Here is a 20998-nt window from a genome sequence, read left to right as displayed (position 1 = left end):
AAGTATCCTTTTGCTTATTTGGTTCAAAGGCATAAAACATATACTACATAGGATTGTCCGTAAAAGTATCATGAGGAGGCCTTCAAGCTAAGAGGATTCAGGGGTTTTCTACCTTCTCTTGACCACGGCTGGCCCAGAGGGACAATACATCTTGGAAACCTGGACTCTCTGGTCGGCGGGTCCAACCTCCTTCAGACGCCCCCCCTGCCCCCCGCCAGACCACTGCAGCACCATTAAAAAGGGGAACTTGCTGACCTCCTAAAGCTGCCCCCACTCCATAGCTCAAGTGCTTAGAAGTCCCTTCCTTCCCCATGGGCCTCCCCCGGCCCTGGTTCTGCCCTCTCCATTGCAGGTCTCTCAGTTCTGACAGTGGTTCTACATCCCCTCTCTTCCCTGTTCAAGCTGAAATGCCCAGAGCCGTGCCCCACAGGCAGATGGGACCTGCCCAGGCTAGAAGGTGAAGGTCCAGTGATGGCCCCAGCCTAGACCTTTCCCACCTGCGTTGCCCGTGTCCTCGGGATCCAGAGCTTAGGACATTTAGTCTGCAGGTTGGAGCTTAGGGTTACAGAAAGATCTCCCAAGTCCTATAGTTCCTGGCCAGGAGATGAGGCTCCTGGGGACGGAGCAGAGATGCAGGAACAACCTGCCTCCTGGTCTATGCCTGCCCACAGTGCCAGTCGATCGCTTTCTCACCCCACCACCAGGAGCCAGGCTCCACGCCCCTCCTGCATGAACAAGGCCCTTGTAATGGAGCCTTAACAGACAGTGTCCACTAGGCCTGGCCTGAAGGCCAGGAAGGGTCTCAAGCACCTCAGGGTATGCGCAGAACCCTTAGCGCCCACCCCCGAACACAGCCCGCCAGCAGCTCACTTACTGACTCGATAGCCCAGGCCCTCGGCATGAATCTTCTTGGCCATGAACTGTCCTTCGATCAGTGCTCGAATCTCCACGTCCCAGGGGAATGCTGAGACCTGATTCCGGGAGAAAGTGGGCAGAGTGAAGAACTCTCATTGTCCACTCAGTGTGTGTGTGTGTGTGTCTGTGTGTATGTGTGTGGTGTGTATGTATGTGGTGTGTGCATGTGTGTGGTGTCTTTTCAACACTGGCCCAGATTCAGAGCTCATGACTCAGGCCTCCACTGGAGCTCACCCATAGTTGTGCTCTTGAACCACTAACTTGTTTGTCACACACTCACACGCACACACACATGCTCACGGCCTCACGCGTGTATCACTTCGGGGAGTCAGAGGATGGGAGAGCTCGGTTTCAGGCTGCCGAGGGTTCCAGTTCTGCCTCTGCCATTCAGCTCTATGACCTTGAATAAGTTAATGTACATCTTACTGAGCCTCATTTTCTTTCTTTTTTTTTTTTCACATCTTTATTGGACTATAATTGCTTTACAATGGTGTGTTAGTTTCTGCTTTATAACAAAGTGAATCAGCTATGCGTATACATATATCCCCGTATCTCCTCCCTCTTGAGTCTCTCATTTTCTTTCTTAACAGAACTGAGGTAATGGGAACACCTATGTTTCAGGGTTGTTAAAAAGCAGACAGCAGAGCCTGGTCAATGTAGCTGATGCTCATGAAGGGAGAGCTTGTGCTGAGAACCCACCACTGTGGCGCGCCCTTTGCCCTTCCAGCTAAAGCCGAATGGCACCAATTCCAGCCTCACCCCACTCCCCAGCCCCTGAGACCAGTGATTGACGCCACCGCTCCCTCCCTCAGGAACTGCTCCAACCCAACTCACCTACTTTCAGTTCCTAAACTGCTCCCTCTGCCAGGACTCCGCCCAAGCTTCCCACGTGGGATCCCTCTCATCCTTCAAGTCTGCACCTAAAGGCCACCTCCTCAGGGAGGCCCACCTGGTCACCCTATCCAAGGCAAGTCCCTGGCACATGCCCTGCTTTCCCCTACGTCGCTTTGTTCCTTCCCGTCTGAGCCACATCAAACACCGTAATCGTGTGTGTGTTCGTTCACCTGTTTACATCCTCCTAGACACTGGGTTCCGTGGAGCAGGGACCCTGTTTGTCTTGTTTGCACCAATCATACATATCTGTTGATTGAAGAAATGAATGAAGAAAACTCCCTTCTTGATAAACCCAGACAGATTTACACAAAAGAGAACAGGCATGTCTTCTTTCTACGAGCAACAGAAACCAAACTGACCCCCACCAGAAGACTGAGATGAACTCCCTATACTTTAGACAAAGCTTTCCATCTACAATACAATGTGTAATGCCATCATCGGCATATAATACAACACCAACTCTATTACACTTATTAGACAGAGTGACTTACTGAAATTCCCCAGACACCTTTTAGGGTCAGAAAAGTCTCTCAGGTCCAATCCAAAATGTGGTGATGACTCTGGTAACCATCTCACAGAAAAGTCAATTCCAAGCAGCAAGTATCAACCAAATCCCTCCTGGGAAAGGTCGTGTGGTGGAGGGCAAATAAAATAGCGGCTTTAGGGCCAGAAAGGACTGGGTTTGACTGCCTCCACCACCTAGGCCCTAGTGCCTTGGGTGAGATATTCAGTTTCTCCATCTGTAAAGGGGATGAAAATACCTAATTCACAGAGTTGCTTTGAGAGGTAAATGAGGAAGATAAAGAAACCCACACACATAGTGCCTGGAACTAAACTGTGCTCAATAAACATCAGCAAATGTTAGTGCCTCCTGTGCCAGAGGCTCTTTCAATCAGGAGGAAATTCATCATCTGGAGATGGGAGGTGTAGGATACGGCTGGCCAAGGAAACAGGCTCCAAGATGCTTAATGACAATCAGTGGGAGCACACGTTAGCTCAGGGAGAACACTTAGGTGTTCCACACTCTTCTTTGTGAGAAAGTACAGCATCTGTCTTATATCTTGCTGATGCCCCACCATCTAGAGTGCACCCTAGCACATCAACAGTATTGTTTTATTATGACAAACCCACAGTCAACATTAATACTCAACAGTGAAAAGCTGAAAGCCTTCCCACTAAATTCAGGAACAAGATAAGGATGCCCACTCTCACTACTTCTATTCAACATAGTACTGGAAGTCCTAGCCACAGCAATCGGACAAGAAAAAGAAATAAAACCGGAAGGGAAGAGGTAAAACTGTCACTATTTGCAGATGACATGATACTTTATATAGAGAACCCTAAAGTCTCCACACAAAAACTATTAGAACTAATAAATGAATTCAGCATGGTAGCAGGATACAAGTTTGTTTGTTTTTTTGGGGTTTTTTTTGGCTACACCAGGTCTTAGTTGCAGCACGCAGGATCTTCATTGCTGCATGCAGGATCTTTAGTTGCGGCATGTGGGATCTAGTTCCCTGACCAGGGATCAAACCTGGGCCCCCTGCATTGGGAGCGAGGAGTCTTAGCCACTGGACCACCAGGGAAGTCCCAGGATACAAGATTAATATACAGAAATCTGCTACACTAATAATGAAATATCAGAAAGAGAAAGTAAACAAACAATCCCATTTAAAATGGCATAAAAAATAGAACCTAGGAATAAATTTAACCAAGGAGCTTAAAGACCTATATGCTGAGAACTATAAAACATTATTAAAGAAAACTGAAGATGATTCAAAGAAATGGAAAGATATCCTATGCTTTTGGATTGGAAGAATTAATATTGTTAAAATGGCCATACTACCCAAAGCAATATACAGATTTTATGCAATCCCTGTCAAAATACCCATGACATCTTTTCACAAAACTAGAACAGTCTTAAAATTTATATGGAACCACAAAACATCCAAAATTGCCAAAGCAATTTTGAGGAAAAAGAACAAGGGTGGAAGCATAACCCTTCAGGACTTCAGACTATACTACAAAGCTACAGTAATCAAAAGAGCATGGTACTGGCACAAAAACAGACATATAGATCAATGGAACAGAATAGAGAGCCCAGAAATAAACCCACGCACCTATAGTAAATTAATCCATGACAAATGAGGCAAGAATATACAATGGAGAAAAGATAGTCTCTTCAACAAGTGGTGTTGGGAAAGCTAGACAGCCACATGTAAATCAATGAAGTTAGAACACTGCCTCACACCATACACAAAAATAAAGTCAAAATGGCTTACAGACCTAAATATAAGACATGACACCATAAAACTCCTAGAAGAGAACATCAACAAAATGAAAAGACAACCTATGGACTGCGAGAAAATATTTATAGATGATGAGACTGACAAGAGGTTAATATCCAAAATATACAAACAGCTCATACAACTCAATATTGAAAAAACAAACACTCAATCAAAAAATGGGTAGAAGACCTAAATAGGCATTTTTCCAAAGAATACATACAAATGGCCAACAGACACATGAAAAGATGCTCAACATCACTAATTATCACACCAGTCAGAATGGCCATCATCAAAAAGTCAACAAATAATAAATGCTAGAGAGGGTGTGGAGAAAAGGGAATCCTCCTACTGTTGGTGGGAATGTAAATTGGTGCAGCCACTATGAAGAACAGTATGGAGGGTCCTTAAAAAACTAAAATAGAGCCACCATATGATCCAGCAATCCCACTCCTGGGCATATATCAGGGAAAACTCTAATTGGAAAAAATACGTGAAGCCCCAACGTTCACAGCAGCATTATTTACAGTAGCCAAGACACGGAAACAACCCAAGTGCCCATCAGCAGATGACTGGCTTAAGAAGATATGGTATATATACAACAGAACATATATTTTTAAAAATATCTTTTGGCCACGCCGCACGTCATATGGGATCTTATTCCCCAACCAAGGATCGAACCCATGCACAACTGCATTGGAAGCCAAGAGTCTTAACCACTGGACCCAGGTAAGTCCCTATACAATGGAGTATTAGTCATAAAAAAGAATGAAATGTTGCAATTTGCAGCAACATGGATGGACCTAGAGAGTGGTATACTTAGTGAAGTAAGTCAGAGAAAGATAAATATCATATGATATCATTTATATGAGGAATCTAAAAATACAAATGAATCTATATACAAAACAGAAACAGACTTGCAGACATAGAAAACAAACTAATGGTTACTGGCGGGGGAGGGTGGTGGCAAATTAGGAGTATGGGATTAGATACAAACTACTTACTATACATAAAATATATAAGCAACAAGGATTTACAGTATAGCACAGGGAATTATATTCAATATCTTGTGATAATTTATGATGGAATATAATCTGAAAAAAAAAACTGAATCATTTTGCTGTACATCTGAAGCTAACACAATATTGTAAATCAACAATATTTCAATGTAAAGAAAAATTTTTTAAGTATTTGTTTTATCAATGGCTGAGTAAATGAATGAGGTCCCTAAAACTAGCATAATTTGATAGGCATTTGTTAAATAGTCAAAAATGGAGCCAATGTAGCTCCAATACCAATAACACACGTACCTCATGGTTTTCTGCACTAAACCTATGACGCCCAATAATTTCAGGGGTGATCTCCATTACATCAAAATAAAAACCTGAAACAAGACCAGGAAGAGATTAGCTGTCAGTTGTCAAAAACAAAAGATCAGCTTCTCAATAGCCTTAGAAAAAAGCAGGCTGAAATGACCCTATATCCCTGTTCCCTGGGACCCCCTATCTCCTGGAGACCTGTGAATATTCTCAGGTCCTTCTCTCCAGCAGGACGGAGGGCAACTGGAAAGGCCTAGGCTAGCTTTTTGCGGAGACAGCTCTTCCTGCTCTCATGTGGCCGCCCAGGCCAGGAGACAGCTAGCTGTCCAACTAACCCTAAAATACCAGCATGGGTTTGACTAAGGGAGGCACATCCCCTCCCTGCTCAAAAGGCCTGCCCCAGTGCTGGGCACTTTTCCTAACAAGACCTCGTGTCTGGGGCAGAAAGCTGCATGTGGGCATGCACCAGGGCAGAGTAGGCACTGTGGCTGCCATCTCTGATGCTGTCACCAGGGGCTTTGAGGGGCACAGAAGATGCAGCTCTGGCCTGATCTGCCACTCCCCACCTCACTCAGATCATGGGGTCTCACGCTAGTTTTAAGGCCCATGGAGCAGAAGTGCAGACAGTCAGGGCTCCCCTTGGCTTCTCCCTGGCCCTGCCCCTCCCCGCAGCAGCTGCTGCCCCTTCACAGACCCAGGCATCCCCAGACAGCCTACCCAGGTTTCCGCTGTTCCCCATCTCTGTGGACTGCAGCGCCTTAGAGAACTCGCTCCAGGAACTGGAAGCCAACTCATCGCGGATCTTCTCTCTCATGAGGGAGCCGTTTTTAAAGCTGCAGAAGTGCACACAACCCTGAGGGGGGGACCTGGTGCTTGCTGACTGGACCCACGGGCTTTGGTGAAGAGTCCCAGGTAGAAGGGCTGCAGGTCAGGCTGGACCACAACCCCAGCCAGTGCACAGCAGGGATCTGAGGTTCCTCCTCAGGCATCAGACCCAGCGCATGTCCCTGGGAGTCACCAGGAAATGCACTTGTCGTGGGCTCTGTTTACAGGGGAGGTTGCCACAAAGGAGCCCCAGGGAGAGACATAGCTGTTGGTTTCAGCACGTTGTACCACCTGGACAAGGGGCAGGGCTGGCCAGATTTACTAGACCTACATATTCTCCAGTGGTTCTTGGAGCTTCAAGGCTAAAAACCCTCCCTTAGTAGCTTCCAGCAGGTCCCCAAATGCCTGTTTGGAGGGTGCAGAACAGACCCCTTCCATGAGAACTGTCAGGAAGCAGGATGTCCTTGCTACCATTGGTTGAAGGTCCACCATGTGCCAGACATAGCATAACAACACTATCAAGTAAACCTCTTATTCTCCTCATTTTATGAGCAAAGTGTGGCTCAGATATGCTACGGAGTCTGCCTCAGGCCACACAGGATACAGGTGTTGGGGGTGGGATCTGTATCTCGGTTTGGGAGAGACTTCAGGTCCTGGGTGCTTCCCCACCCAGCTCTGCTCTCAGCAAGACCCAGTGAGTCCCTGGGGTCTCAGCTGCCCCCAGAGCCTGCGCAGTGGAACGACCTGGGGGGCTCCACGTGGTGCTAGACCTGCCCGCACCTCCTCCTCCCCACCCAACCTACCACAGGAGCGCCATGTAGTGCTGGGGGTCAACCGGGTTGCAGAAGATGTGGCCTTCCAGGGAGGGCGTGGGCTCCTGGAGCCAGAGAAATAGGGTGTCGCTGGTGCCCAGGCTGACCTGGAGAGAGACGGGCAGAGGGGAGGCAGCTCCATGCACCCTGACCCCCATCGCTTCACTCCTCAGGCTGCAGACCTCGGATTAAACGCCACCTCCTCAGAGAAACCTCTGCTGACCCTCCCACACCAAAGTCCAAAGTCAGCTCCCCAGATTCAAGCTCCCATGGATCCTGTGGGCTGATATTCTAGAACTTACTACAACTACCTCTAACTCGTGGTTCGGGTGACAACGGGTTTCCCACTAGAAGCAGAAGGGTCTGGGTTATGTCTTCATCGCCTAGGGAGCCCACAGTCCTCTAGCCCGAGGTCTGACCCTTCTGCCACTGTGCTCACCACGACTGGCCACTGTCAAGGCAGGCAGGGGACCTGTCTGCTCAGCAAAGGCAACTGACCTTCTAAGAGAGAACCTGTGGGCAGGTCCTAGGGCCTGGGTCTCCCTATCCCCTCCCTCAGCTGCCTTTTGACCCTGGAAGCCCCTCTGATAAGGCAGCAAAGATGCTGCTGAGACCCCAGTACCGTCGTCCCCTGGGGCAGAAAGCTGACCCTGCCTGAGGGAGTGAGTGGTCACCTTACCGCAATGTCACCTTCCTCCAGCCTCATGCCTGCCAGCGACGCTGAGAATGGGAGGGGAGCCTGTGGTTAGCAGGGGGTCACATGAGAGCCACAAAGCAAACCAGTCACCCCCACCCCGCCAGATGGGAGTGCAGCCCCCATCTCCCACCCCAGTCCACAAGCTAAGGGGGACGCAGGAACAGGGTGAGCCAAGGGCTCAGGACGCCCCAAGGGCTAGAGGGTGGAGTCTCTGTGGTCAGGCCCTCTGATTTGGACTCAGAAACCTCATCTAAAGGGGTCCAAACTTCCCACCCACTGTTAGGCACTCCCAGGAGTGCAGAGGACCAAGGGGGCCAAGTCAAGACACCAGGATACACACGGCAGAGAAAGACAAAGGCGAGGCCGGAGTGAGGGGCTTTCCCCCACCTCAGTGGTATGGAAAGGGGCAAGGTCATGTTGACCGTCCCCTTTATGTGAGGCCCATGACAGTGAAGTTTATCTGCCTTGCTCACTGATACACCCTGGAATTGAAAGAAGGTCTGCCAGGTAGCAGCAGGCCTAAACGTTGAGTGAATGAATGAATGCAGGAGAAATGTGGGCAGGAACAGGTGTACTCAAACACTGCTGCAGAGGTACGATCAGCAGAGTGTCGGAGCCCTGGACTCAGGAATCCTACCTCCCAGAGCTTATCCTACAGGCCGCAGGGGTCCCCAGCCCCCTACCGGTCCGCACAGCAGGAGGTGAGCGGCGGGCTAGCGAGCGGAGCTTCATCTGCTGCTCCCCATCGCTCGCGTTACCGCCTGAACCATCCCCCCCAACCCCCCACCCCCATCCGTGGAAAAACTGTCTTCCGTGAAACTGGTCCCCGGTGCCAAAGGGTTGGGGACCGCTGCTATAGGGACAAGGGACAAGATAATGTTCACATGGCCTCAACGGTAGAAGCCACGCCTACCTCTATCTCCCAGCTCCATCTGAGGGACACTGGCAAAGTAAATGCCAGAACAGTGGAAACCTAAACAACCACTAATGATGCTGCACAAAAATATTGCCTTGGTTGGTTAAAATAAACTATTTATGGGCATAGGAAAAGAAGGTTGGAATGATAGCCCTCAAAATTTTAACTGTGGTTATCTCTGGGTTAAGAGATTACATATGATTTTTTTTTACATCATTCCTTTGTCGGTACTTAAAATTTTTTCTTGCAGTGAAGAGGTATCCCTTGTGTATAAGAAAAAAAAGCATAAGACTAATGTATTACTTAAGGCAGCAGCAAAGTGAAGGTCAGACTTAGGGAGGGACCGGCTGAGGGCTACCTGCCTGGTACCTCCAGCATTCAGCCTGAAACCGCAGTCCAAAAGGACGGTTTAGGAAGCTGCTTCTTTGTTGTTCCCTCTGAAACATGCCCAGAAGCTCATGCTTCTGTGGCTCAAAAGCAGGCCCATTATTCTCCCTGACATTCTTCTAGTTGATAGAGTAGGTGTAAAGAATATACATTTTTCTAACCAGACTCACAGACTTAGGAAACAAACTTATGGTTACCAAAGGGAAAAGGCGGGGGGCGGGGGGGAGGGAAATACTGGGAGGTTGGGATTAACATAGACACACTAATATATATAAAACAATCAACAAGGACCTACTGTTTGGCACAGAGAACTCTACTCACTACTCTGTAATAACCTATATGAGAAAACAATCTGGAAAAGAATAGATATATGTATATATATAACTAAATCACTTTGCTGGACACCTGAAAGTAACACAACATTGTACGTCAACAATGCTCCAATACAAAAAAACAATACATTTGTTTCTAACGAGACTTGATGAAGTTACTTTCATTTTGAAAGGCAAACAAACATGGCCCACAAAGCACAGAATTGTCCTGAATCCGCGCTTGTGCACCATCTGTTCCTTTCTGAGGGTGACTCAGCTTTTAGGGCAGACAGGAACTGGGGCCTGGCATCCTCCAGGAGACGGGGCACCAGAACGTGCCCACCACAGGCCGGAGCTGCCTCTCAAATCAGGCGCCCAGGGGACAGAGCGACAGGCTTCAAGCCTTGCTCCTGCAGGAATTTGGCCACTGTCTACCAGCCTCTATCTCACCTCACCTCAGACCAGGAACACGAGGGTCCCTTCTCCAAAACCTGCTCTGAGTTTGGGTTTGTGCCTTGACAACAGGGCTCCATGTGAAGTTCTACAGAACCTGCGCAGGGACAGGGAGGCCCTCGTCTGGCTTCTGGGGGTTCCCTGCAGATGCCAGAGTGGAGGCCACCCCAGAAGGGAAGGGGCACAGCCAGGACACTGATGCAACCACAGGGGTGGCGAGGACATCCTCGCTGTGCCCTCAGCTCCAAAGCAGACAGGCCCAAAGCAGACCTAGGAGCACCACGAGTGTTACTCGTAGTGGTGGCAGAAATAGTAGTAACGGTGACTTAAATGTTTTTTCCTGGGCACAAAAATACACATAGATACTGCAGGAAATACGGCATATAAAATCATCATTATGATGATGAATGAATTTTAACAAGACCTTCAGCTCCATTTCTAGGCACACAGCTCCACTGCTAGACACGTGTGCCTCTCTCTTTTTATTTTATTTTTGCTGTCCACATCCTCATCTGTACAACCAGTAGGAGGGAAGCACAGGGAGGCTCACGGGTGTGGAAACCAGGAGAAGGGCTGAAGTCAGACCCCGGCCTCCACCAAACCCTTTCATATGTACCTGAGACTTACTTCCTTAGAGAAGGAATGGCTGCTTAGGATGGCAACTTGGGGTAGAGTTGCCAGATAAAATATAAGACGCTCAGTCACACTTCAAGTTCAGAGAACAATATTTGGGACACACTTACACTGAAAAATCATTTGTTATCTGAAATTCAAACATTGCCTGGAACACACTCATTCTACCTAATCATTTGTCCTTCCTCTGAATTCACGTTTAACTGGGTGTCCTGTATTTGTATTTACTCTATCCAGCAACCCTGATTTGGTGGCCTATTAGGAAAAGGGCTGCAGAGGTGGGGTGAGGGGCAGCAGTCTGGTGGTACTCATTGTGGCCACTTGGCCTTTCTTTAGAGACTTGTCAGCCCCTCCAGGGGGGCGTCTCAGGAACCCCCAGAGAAGAGAAGGAGGAAGAGGAGACAAGGGGCTTGGACAAAGTCATACCTATAGGTCAAATGATGGGGCAGAGACTCAAAGCTGGGTCCCAGAGGAAGGGTTGGGGGAACTGAGATGTTTAGCTTGGAACAGAAAAGGCAGGTATGCAAAATCCCACCCTTGGACGTGTTGAAACTGGAGGAGATTTTGAACTGCTGCTAATTCTGAGGCTGAGGGTCTGGCACTCTGGCAGCAGCCACCAGGACCAGGCAGGCGTGTAAATAGGTTATATTTATTCTGTCCTTGAATTTGTCTTTTCATCACTTTTCTTCATTTTTACTGTTTGTCTTTTCCCAAACTGATAATGTTGTAAATATTTGTTTTAAATTAGAAATTTAATAAAAATTAATGGTTGTTGTTAAAAAAAAAAGAAAAGGCAGGTGAGAGAGGGTGGGCACTGTTTTCCTCAATCACTGATCAGGTTTCACCTGCAGGTGCGGCACTCAGTGGCACTCAGTGGCTCTTGTGGGTGGAGCCAGAGCCAAGGTGGGGCAGGTACAAGGTGTGAGAGTTCAGACCAGCAGGCGGGCGGGCACCAAGGGAGGGAGGGCCCGCCAAGGACAGGCTTCCCCAAGAAGCCCCAAGAAGCCGGCTGCCATTCTCCAATGTCTCACAAGGACCAAGGCGGGCTACTGGGAGGGTGAAATCCCATGAGGTACTCACCTGGGTTGTCCCCAGTGAAGGCCACCACTTTGCATCCTGGAGGAAACCCATAGCGCTGGACGAAGTAGGAAGAAATGGCCCCCTGAGGAGAGAAGGCAAGCACGCTCTGCTGAGGCAAACCCCACCTGCTCGACACAACTGTCCACACCTCGGGCCACAGGAAGGCTACAGGCCTGGGTGGGGCCTATAGTCGCATCACACCTGGGACGTCCCTCCTGTTCACAAAACACCAGAGGAGCCCAGCACAGGGCTGCAACCACACACGTGAGGTCATACCACTGCCTTGAAGCCCATTTAATTTTGAGATTCAAGGCAACTAGAACAGACCAGTTCCCATTGTGGACTTGCTTTGTAAGCTCCAAATTATGGATGCAGCATTAAAAATAAAGAAATAACAGGAGGAAATCATTAAGCAAACTCACAGAAGTAGATAATGCCTTGCACACACGCTCTATCAGTCAGATTAAGAGTAATTGGACACGTTTGCGCAGAGGTCAACGTTCTAAAGAAAATAAAGCAAGGAAAGGCAGTGTGGAGGAGGTGCTTCCACCAGGAACCACAGCTCTCAGGGCCCCTCCAAGACCGCCTGTGGGATCAGAGGGCAGGGATAACTTCTGGACAGACCTACAGTCTTTAGAGAGCATAGTTATGAAAAGAAAGCATTTTTCCCCCTTTCCCTGTCTCGGTTCCAAAAGTGTAAAATAAATGATGGGATTTCCTGGTGTCTGGGAAGAACATTTTACTCCATCCAGCCAACTTTCTGATTTACATCAGAATAAAGCCATCTCCTGGAAGATAATTGTCTTGGCCTCCGTTGCCTCAGAAAACAGAGCCTGAGTCAGGGCTTGTGCAGGTGGCTTATTTGGGGAAGTAACCCCAGGAAATGAGAAGGGGACAGGGAAGAATGAAACAGGGAAGGGGGGAAAGCCCACCCCAGGGTCCTCTGTGGAGCTGGTCATGGCTGTGAGCTGCGTCTGAGGAGCTGCATGAAATGCACGGGGGGGCTGTCCACCTGGGGGTGGAACAGGGAGCAGCTCTCTGTAGCTCCCCACCAGTGAAGGGCACACGTGGGGTGCTAACTCCCTGAGCGTCCAGGCTGGCAGAGCACAAATGTGGAGTCCCAGAAGGCTCTGGGCAGAAGTGAGGAAAATGAGATGCAGCTCAGGCAGGGTTCTGCTAGGCAACACCTGCGTGAAGCCACAACAGCTGGCAAAAAAGTGGGCTGGGAGGATGCAAGGTGGGAAGCGTCTGCTACACTATATCTCCAAATATTTTCCTGCAGAAAAGGAGAGAAAGCCATTTGGGCACCACCTTCAGAAAAAGAGATGACAGAACACATGGATTTTGCTTGTTTCCCCCCATCACATGGGTACCTATGTTACAAATGAAAGTACACTTTTCACAATCAGTTCTTTTCCATTCCTCAAGCTGCTGGTGTCTGCACGGGCTACCTCTTGGAGGCATGTGTTCCTGGCATAACGCAAACAAAGTCAGTTGCCGTGGACAAAACACCGCTCTCCATCTCACTTGAAACTAAAAGCTGTGTGTGGAATACCAGTCCCAGAGGCTTGGCTGTTTTCTGTTAGCCCTTCCTTTTTCTTTCTGCTGTGCATCAGCCTGCCTGGGTCCTGAACTGTCTGCTTCTACAGGGCAGGACACCCTTAATTTAAGCTCTGTGCGCTGGCCTCACGGCACCCTCTGGATGATGACGATCTGGCTGAGATTCTGCTCATGGTGGCAAAGGCTGTTTTCAGCAGGTCACTGTTCACCTCAGAAAGTGCTTCTGCGGTTGGGACTCCCAGCGTGAGGCACTCGTGATAGCCTGGTTCTCCTGGTGGCCCACCCCTCCCAGCTCTGTGACTCTCCCCGGGACTCAGGGGCCCTGTCCTTCCTTCGCAGCCAACATTCTGCACCACCCAGGGGTTCTGCTTGTTCTGGCTGTGGGGCACATGCTCCCCGCCAAAGGGCCGAGTGCAGGGCCCAACCAAGAACTTAGCCGGCCAACTAGGGGAAACCAGGGCGTGGACAGCCAGTGTCTATTCCGAATGTGGGTGCCACACTGATGGTTAAAGGTTTTTTGTTTTTAATAAATTTATTTATTTATTTATTTATTTTTGGCTGCATTGGGTCTTCGTTGCTGTGCATGGGCTTTCTCTAGTTGCGGCGAGCAGGGGATACTCTTCGTTGCGGTGCACGGGCTTCTTATTGTGGTGGCTTCTCTTATTGTGGAGCGTGCGCTCTAGGCGCGCGGGCTTCAGTAGTTGCAGCATGTGGGCTCAGCAGCTGTGGCTCGCGGGCTCTAGAGCGCAGGCTCAGTAGTTGTGGCACACGGGCTTAGTTGCTCTGCGGCATGGGGGACCTTCCCGGACCAGGGATTGAACCCATGTCCCCTGCATTGGCAGGCGGATTCTTAACCACTGCACCACCAGGGAAGTCCCTGTTGTTGTTTTTTAAATTTATTTATTTTTGGCTGCGCTGTGTCTTCGTTGCTGTGCGTGGGCTTTCCCTAGTTGTGGCGAGAGGGGGCTACTCTGTGTTGCAGTGCATGGGCTTCTCGTTGTGGTGCCTTGTTGCAGAGCACAGGCTCTAGGAGTGCAGACTTCAGTAGTTGTGGCACATGGGTTCAGCAGTTGTGGCTCGTGGGCTCTAGAGCACAGGCTCAGTAGTTGTGGTGCATGGGCTTAGTTGCTCTGTGGCATGTGGGATCTCAGGGACCAGGGCTCAAACCCACGTTCCCTGCATTGGCAGGTGGATTCTTAACCACTGAGCCACCAGGTAAGTCCCTGTTTAAAGCTTTTTAATTGAATTGTTTGGTTTTTTGCTGTTAAGTTGTATGAGTTCTTTATATATGTATTGGATATTAACCCTTTATCAGATATATAGTTTGCAAATATTTTCTCTCATTTGATAGGTTGCCTTTTCACTTTGTTGACCGTTTCCTTTGCTGCGTAGAAGCTTTTCACTTTGATGTAGTTATTGCACCTGAGTACAAGACACTGATACAGACATTTCGCTCTGAATCATGTCAAATACTTATCTTGTACTAGACAAAGTCACATCTGTGTGTGCCCGTGTATAAATGGATGGGTGTGTGTATACTACACAGTTTCCCCAGTAGCTGCCAGCTCTCCAGTGAGCCGCGTCACTGGGCAGGGAACCTACCACAACCGAGCATGACGGCACCGGCAGGCCGAGCTTCTCCTCTAAATGAGGTGCACAGGCAGCAAGGCAAGCCTGCGACCAGACTTTGTCCTGGATCCGCAACAAATTCATTCCAGAACCTAAGGAAGGAAGGAAACAAGAAAGAGAAATCTTAAAAAAGGACCTTTTGTAAAAATGCACAAATCTGGCCGAGAGTGGATCATTCTTGCAGCAAACGTATACCTGGAGCTCTTTCCCGATGGAACATATACAATGTGCCTGGGTAACTCTGGAACCAGAGAGCCAAAGGCCAGCAGGGCCCTTAGAAACACATGCCTCCGCCCCCTCAAACATTCCTCACGGGCTTAAATCCCACAGTTAGCCTGGAAATCCCACAGTTAGCCTGGAAATCCGTTGCTCTAAGACCTGGCTGGGGGAGGGGAGCTCCCACCAATGTCACCTAGGATGGCTCTGCGTGTCCCCCGGGGTTCAAGGCTAGAGGCAGCCCCGGCACTGATGTGGGTCAGCTCCCAGGGACTTCCCAATCACATCTAACTCTTCGAGGAAAAAGCTCTCAGACGCCTCTAAACTTCCTCACGCTCGTCACTAAGATCAGCTAAGTCTTCCCTAAAACCATCTACTTCTCCCAAGGTTCTCCTGAGGATGGGGAGGGGGGAGAACCCAGGGCTCAGGTGGACAGCCCTCCTCCTCCTCTATGGGCCCAGGTGGAGGCAGGCAGGTGGGTTGGGTGCTGCTAGAGCCCCGTGCCCATGTGAGATGGTCAGACCGCTGGTAAATTAAGAGGTGACTTCTGGACAGTGAGGGGAGTGGGTGGAGGCCCAGCTGAGGGTGAAGCTCAGGAATGTCTAGAGCAACAACGTAACCTTCCCCAGCAGCACTAAGCAGCCGGCTGGGGTGAGTATGGAGGACACAGGTGGATACAGGCTCTTCCATGGGTAGGGCTCTGCTGGTCTGAGCTCCAAGGAGCTGGGTTCCTGTGTGGGACGAAGCTTTTCTTCTCCAGATTGTGAGCGAAGCTTCGGGACCACTCCTTAGTCACCCTACTTGCCCTAAAACTAGACTAGCGTCTGGTGCACAACAGCACTCACACACTTCAGCTGAGCTCCCTGAGACGCGGAGCGACTCGAGGCCCTTCCGAGGCCACTCTCCCAGGCCTGGGCTCTTGCTCTGCATGCCCCTCCCTCCATGCTAGTCTCAGCCAAGAGCTCCTCCAGCAACCTCCTCCCAGCTCTCCTTCCTCACTGGCATCGTTTGCATTTATTTGTTTGTTTGTTTGTTTGTTTATTCGTCAGAGTATAGTTGCTTTACAATGTTGTGTTAGTTTCTACCGTTCAGCACAGTGAATCAGCTATACATATACACATATCCCCTCTTTTTTGGATTTCCTTCTCATTTAGGTCACCACAGAGCACTGAGTAGAGTTCCCTGTGCTATACACAAGGTTCTCATTAGTTATGTTTTTTTTTTTTAAATTAATTAAGTAATTATTTTTGGCTGCGTTGGGTCTTCGTTGCTGCACGCAGGCTTTCTCTAGTTGCGGCGAGCGGGGGCTACTCTTTGTTGCGGTGCACGGGCTTCTCATTGTGGTGGCTTCTCTTGTTGTGGAGCACGGGCTGTAGGCGTGAGGGCTTCAGTAGTTGTGGCTCACGGGCTCTAGTTGTGGCTCACGGGCTCTAGAGCGCAGGCTCAGTAGTTGTGGTGCACGGGCTTAGTTGCTCCGCGGCATGTGGGATCTTCCTGGACCAGGGCTCAAACCCGTGTCCCCTGCATTGGCAGGCAGATTCTTAACCACTGCGCCACCAGGGAAGCCCAGTTATCTGTTTTATACATAGTATCTGCACTTATTTTTGTTAGGGTTTTGATACCAGAAGCTCACCACTCTCATGAGTTCCCCAAATGTGGACAAAAACTTCAGTAAGGAACTCCTCATGGGAGCCAGGCTCCAAGATGATCCCTCTCATCCCCTAGTGTTCACACCGTTTGAGGTCCCCTCTCCCTGTTCCCGTAGGTCTGTGTGACCAGGGAAAGGGATGTACATCACTCCCAAGATCATGTGAAAGACTCTGCAGCTTCTGCTTGGCCACTGTCTCCTCTCACCCCTCGCTTGGGGTGAATCCAGCTCCCATATGCTGGAGGGGCTCACGTGGCAAGGGACTGAGGCCTCTGGCCCACAGTCACGTGTGTGGCCTGGAAGTGGATCCTCCAGCCCCAGTCAAGCCTTTAAGCGACCGCAGTGCTGACGGCCAGCTTGACTGCCACCTCCTAAGAGACCCTAGGCCAGAACCATCCAGAGAAGCCACTCCCTGATTACTGACCTTCAGAAACTCTCTGAGATAATAAACATTTATGACTCTCAGCTGCTAAGCGCTGGGGCCCTTTGTTACACCGCAAAAGACAATACACTCCCTTCTTGGCAACAGACGGTAGGGCTGGAAGACTGGCACCCACCCGGGTGCATGGGGCTCACGCTGCCCGCACGCCTGCTAAACAGACCCACACCACAGACTCCGAAGACTTACCGTCACTGTAGTCAATAGGAGAGTGAGACCCAAGGAACAGAGAAGCAGCAAAACTACTGACCAAGGAAATTCTCTGCAGAAGAGAGAAACACAGCGAGATTTATGACTCACGTCCATAAACAACTGACTACTTCTGACACACACACAACAGGACAAGAGTTTTAAACTGGGGAGGGAAGTAGAAATTTTGAGCAAGATGCCCCAGCAATGTGAGGGACTGCGTATCCCTCAGTCCTTCAGAACATTTTGAATGGCTGGAACACCAAGAAGTGACTCCTTAGGAAAGCCCCTTGCTCTGCAGTTTCTGACAAGCCATAAAACTGTCAAGTTCAAAATGGAAAAAAAAAAAAAGGGAGTTCCCTGGTGGGAAGGATTCCGGGTTTTCACTGCCGGGGGTCTGGGTTCGATCCCTGGTCAGGGAACTAAGATCCTGCAAGCTGCGAGGCATGGCCAAAAATAAAAACCAACAACAAACAAACCAACTACAAAACCTGATAAAAAAAGCCACGCTTAGGGAAGCAGGTTTTCACCCAGAATCCATATGCCAGGGAGTGTGGTGCCCTGATTTCCCTCCTCCATGTCTGTGGTCTTTATATCTAGTCACAGAGGAAGTGGGATGCATGGCCACACGATTCAGAAACAACAAACACAGTCTCAGGGGTTCAGAATGAGAAGTGAAAGCCGGCCCCTCAGAAGCCAGAGGCGCCAAACATGAGCGGGAGGAATTGATAATGGATTCTAAATGTCACCCTGAGGGTCTCTGCTTCCACATGGGAATCACGGGCCCTTGGACCAGGGGAGAGAATGCCATCACCTCCTGTCCCCAGTTGGGCCACCTTTGTTCCACACATAGAATTCACAGAATTTTTATCACCCCCTCCACCCAAAACCTTCATTAACGGCTAACGCTGCAGAGTAACCTGGAACCTTGAATCATTAAATTAAAAACTGCATGTTAACGTCCAAGATTTAAAAGGCAATTTGGTTTAACACAAGCTGATCATTTTCTAATTACTCAGAGAGGACAATCACTAGCCAGGATGTTGAGAGGCTTCTCAGGCAGCATTAAGTGCTGGCTTTCAGCAACTGTGGATCAAGGAATGAACCTGGGTTCCTGGCTCTGGTTGAAGGGCCACAGCTGGAGACATTGGTCCAGCCTTACAGATTTCCTAAGAAAACAATGACCCAACACCAATCAAATGCAGGTAACCATGCTGCATTAAACATAGAAATTGAGTAGACAGAGCCTAAGGGCACCCAGATCTCCTACTCAGGTGGTCCCAGGAAGACATCAGTCCCCCTGCTCCCACCCTGACCCTGACCTCCACCCTTCTGGTCAGGAGAGCCCCGGAATTCTCTTTCCCACAATTCCTTTCTTTCCCTCCTCTTTGGAAAAAGCCTGACAAGGAGAATAAAAGCAAATTGAATATATATCATTTTTAATGTCTGCTAATCAATGTTTTTAGCCCATGCACATGAGATTTATTTATGCTAAGTTATAAAAGGAGTTCAACTGTGACTTTCAATCAAAGAGGAATGTTTAGGGACTTCCCTGGTGGTCCAGTGGCTAATAAGACTTCGTCTCCCAATACAGGGGGTGCAGGTTCGATCCCTGGTTGGGGAGCTAAGATCCCACATGCCTCGCGGCCAAAAAACCAAAAACAGAAGCAATATTGTAACAAATTCAATAAAGACTTTAAAAATGGTCCACATCAAAAAAAAAAAAAAATCTTAAAAAAAAAAAGAGGAACGTTCAACCAACCTCTGTGTGTGAGTAGGCCTTGGGGTTCTGCTGGTAAAGCTTTGCAATTTGGTTTCCTGTAAATCGCTGGAAAAAGAGTGCAAATTCTTAAAAACCCAAATCCTACAGGGAATGATCAACTTCATAAAGTAAAGTTAGTGCAGCATGCTCTGAAGATTAGTTAGCATAATGAGAGCTTAGGAAGGCCTCAAATCTGGAAATGTTTGATGTCTGCTGAACATCCTTAGTAATAACCTCGTTCCTTACACAGGAGGGTGTGTGCTCTGACCAAGGGCACCCGTGCAGGGGACTCGGGTATTATCCCCACCCACATTCTTCTTCCTTAAGGCAACCCAAGTGGGGTTGGCCCTATCCCCCAAACCTCTGCTCCAGGGAGTATCGAATTACCCCAGCTGGGCCAATAGCAGCCACCCTATGGGATGGGGTAGGACCATGGTTGAAGCCAGCAGGAAAGAGGCACTCATTTTTTTTACTTTCCCAGGAGCTGCACTAAGCATCTTACAAGCTCTGACTCCTTTCAGCTGCAAAACTACCCAAAATGTAAGTGCTATTTTTATCTCCAGGTTAAAGAGGCTGAAGCTGAGGTGCCATCGTCACCCCCACACACAGCACAGTCGCGGTCACGCCTCAGCTCTGACCTGGGAGAGCTGGGGAGCAAGAGGAGGTCTGCCATGCTCGCTGAGCAGCACACATGGCCTTGCTCAGCATCAGGGGCCAGCGTGCCCGGTCCTGGCTCCACGGGGGGGCACCCACACAGCCTCACGTGATCCCCACAGGGACAGGTCACCAGCCGTGTCCTCCCAGACACCCAGGGAGAAGGCACCAGAGCCAGCAATCAGACCTTCCTCCTGGCCCAGCCCCAGTCCCCAGCCCGTGGCGGGCGCCGCCCACCTCATAGGCGCGGGACCCGGTGAGGCAGCTGAGAGCCTGGGCCCCACCCACGGTGGCCTCCAGCTGGCGGCACTGGGCTGTGGTGCTGGAGTCCATCCACACCGGGCAGTCACTGATGGAGAAACAGGCCTGGAAAGAAGGGGCAGAGGCACAGGCATGAGCTCTGCCCACTGACTCCGGGGGCCGCCCTGGCGCTGGCAGTCACGCCCATCACGGCAGCTGTGGACGCCTCTTCCCTGGATGTGACCTTGGAAGACCCATGGGCAAGCCCTTCATGTCCAAACCTCGGCCCGGCCGAGCGGGGTCCCTCCCCAGAAAGCTCAAGGTGGAAGGTTCTGGCGAGGACACCTGAGCACCACAGGCAACACCAGAGATGGGTGGTGAAGGGCCAGAGCGGCAGCAAAGGGCGGCTCGGCGGGGGCCTGTGGAGCCTGGGAGAAAAGGAGACGCCAGAGCCTACCTTCCCAGCATCACCGGGAGGCATCGCGTCCCAGGGGGAGATTCCTGAGGGGGGAACTCGCGACAGAGTCCTGCTGGGCTGGAGGGGACCAGTGTGCTGTGGGCTGTTAGCACCTGAGCCTCTGTCCAGACAGCAGGGATGTCTGTGGCAGGCAGGCAGGGAAGACCACGCTCACAGGACTGCTGCCCAAGCCACCTTCCCACACCCCTGACGATGCACAAAAGCCCCAGGCTTCAGGGCCCACAGGATTCGGGGCCCTTCTCCCCACTACGGAAATTTCTCAGACTCCCACAGCACGGCCAGTTACCTGCAGCTGCTCATGCAACAGGAGGTCCGGTGACAAGCTTGACAGCACCTGGCTGGCCCCAGCCTTCCAGTACACGCTTCCATGTTGCTGCCGAGGGAAAACCCAAGCCCATGTTCACGCGGCCACACACCTGTGTCAGCCTCCTGGAGACCCAGAAAGACCCCAGACCACACGCCAAAGAACCGGACTCGAAGCCTGCCCCGCCACTTGTAAGTCACAGAGGTCATCACCTTTATGAGACTTGGTTTTCATTTCTATAATATGGGGAGGAACTCTGCCCTGTCCACCTCAAAACTTGTAGGAAGGGTCCGAGAAAGAACTATTGGTCTGGATTTTGGTGGCTTTGTAAAACTGTATTTAAATATATTGC

The 20998-nt window shown here is 49.9% G+C and overlaps 1 protein-coding gene across 1 annotated transcript in view; it reads right to left on the bottom strand.

Moving 5' to 3' along the window:
* The window catches only part of XYLB (xylulokinase), a 43942-nt gene that overhangs the window by 13989 nt on the left and 8955 nt on the right, over positions 1 to 20998 (bottom strand). The window contains exons 5-15 of the mRNA XM_061195255.1: positions 20629 to 20715; positions 19862 to 19990; positions 18971 to 19036; positions 17209 to 17281; positions 14690 to 14808; positions 11528 to 11609; positions 7730 to 7770; positions 7042 to 7157; positions 6131 to 6246; positions 5405 to 5478; positions 875 to 971 (exon numbers count right to left, since the gene is read on the bottom strand). Coding sequence (XP_061051238.1) covers positions 875 to 971; positions 5405 to 5478; positions 6131 to 6246; positions 7042 to 7157; positions 7730 to 7770; positions 11528 to 11609; positions 14690 to 14808; positions 17209 to 17281; positions 18971 to 19036; positions 19862 to 19990; positions 20629 to 20715 — 1000 coding nt within the window. The remainder of the gene's footprint in view (positions 1 to 874; positions 972 to 5404; positions 5479 to 6130; positions 6247 to 7041; positions 7158 to 7729; positions 7771 to 11527; positions 11610 to 14689; positions 14809 to 17208; positions 17282 to 18970; positions 19037 to 19861; positions 19991 to 20628; positions 20716 to 20998) is intronic.

Source organism: Eubalaena glacialis, chromosome 7, assembly GCF_028564815.1.
Source record: "Eubalaena glacialis isolate mEubGla1 chromosome 7, mEubGla1.1.hap2.+ XY, whole genome shotgun sequence".
In the NCBI taxonomy this organism is placed as follows: Eukaryota; Metazoa; Chordata; class Mammalia; order Artiodactyla; family Balaenidae; genus Eubalaena; species Eubalaena glacialis.
This window is presented reverse-complemented; position numbering and strand designations above follow the sequence as displayed.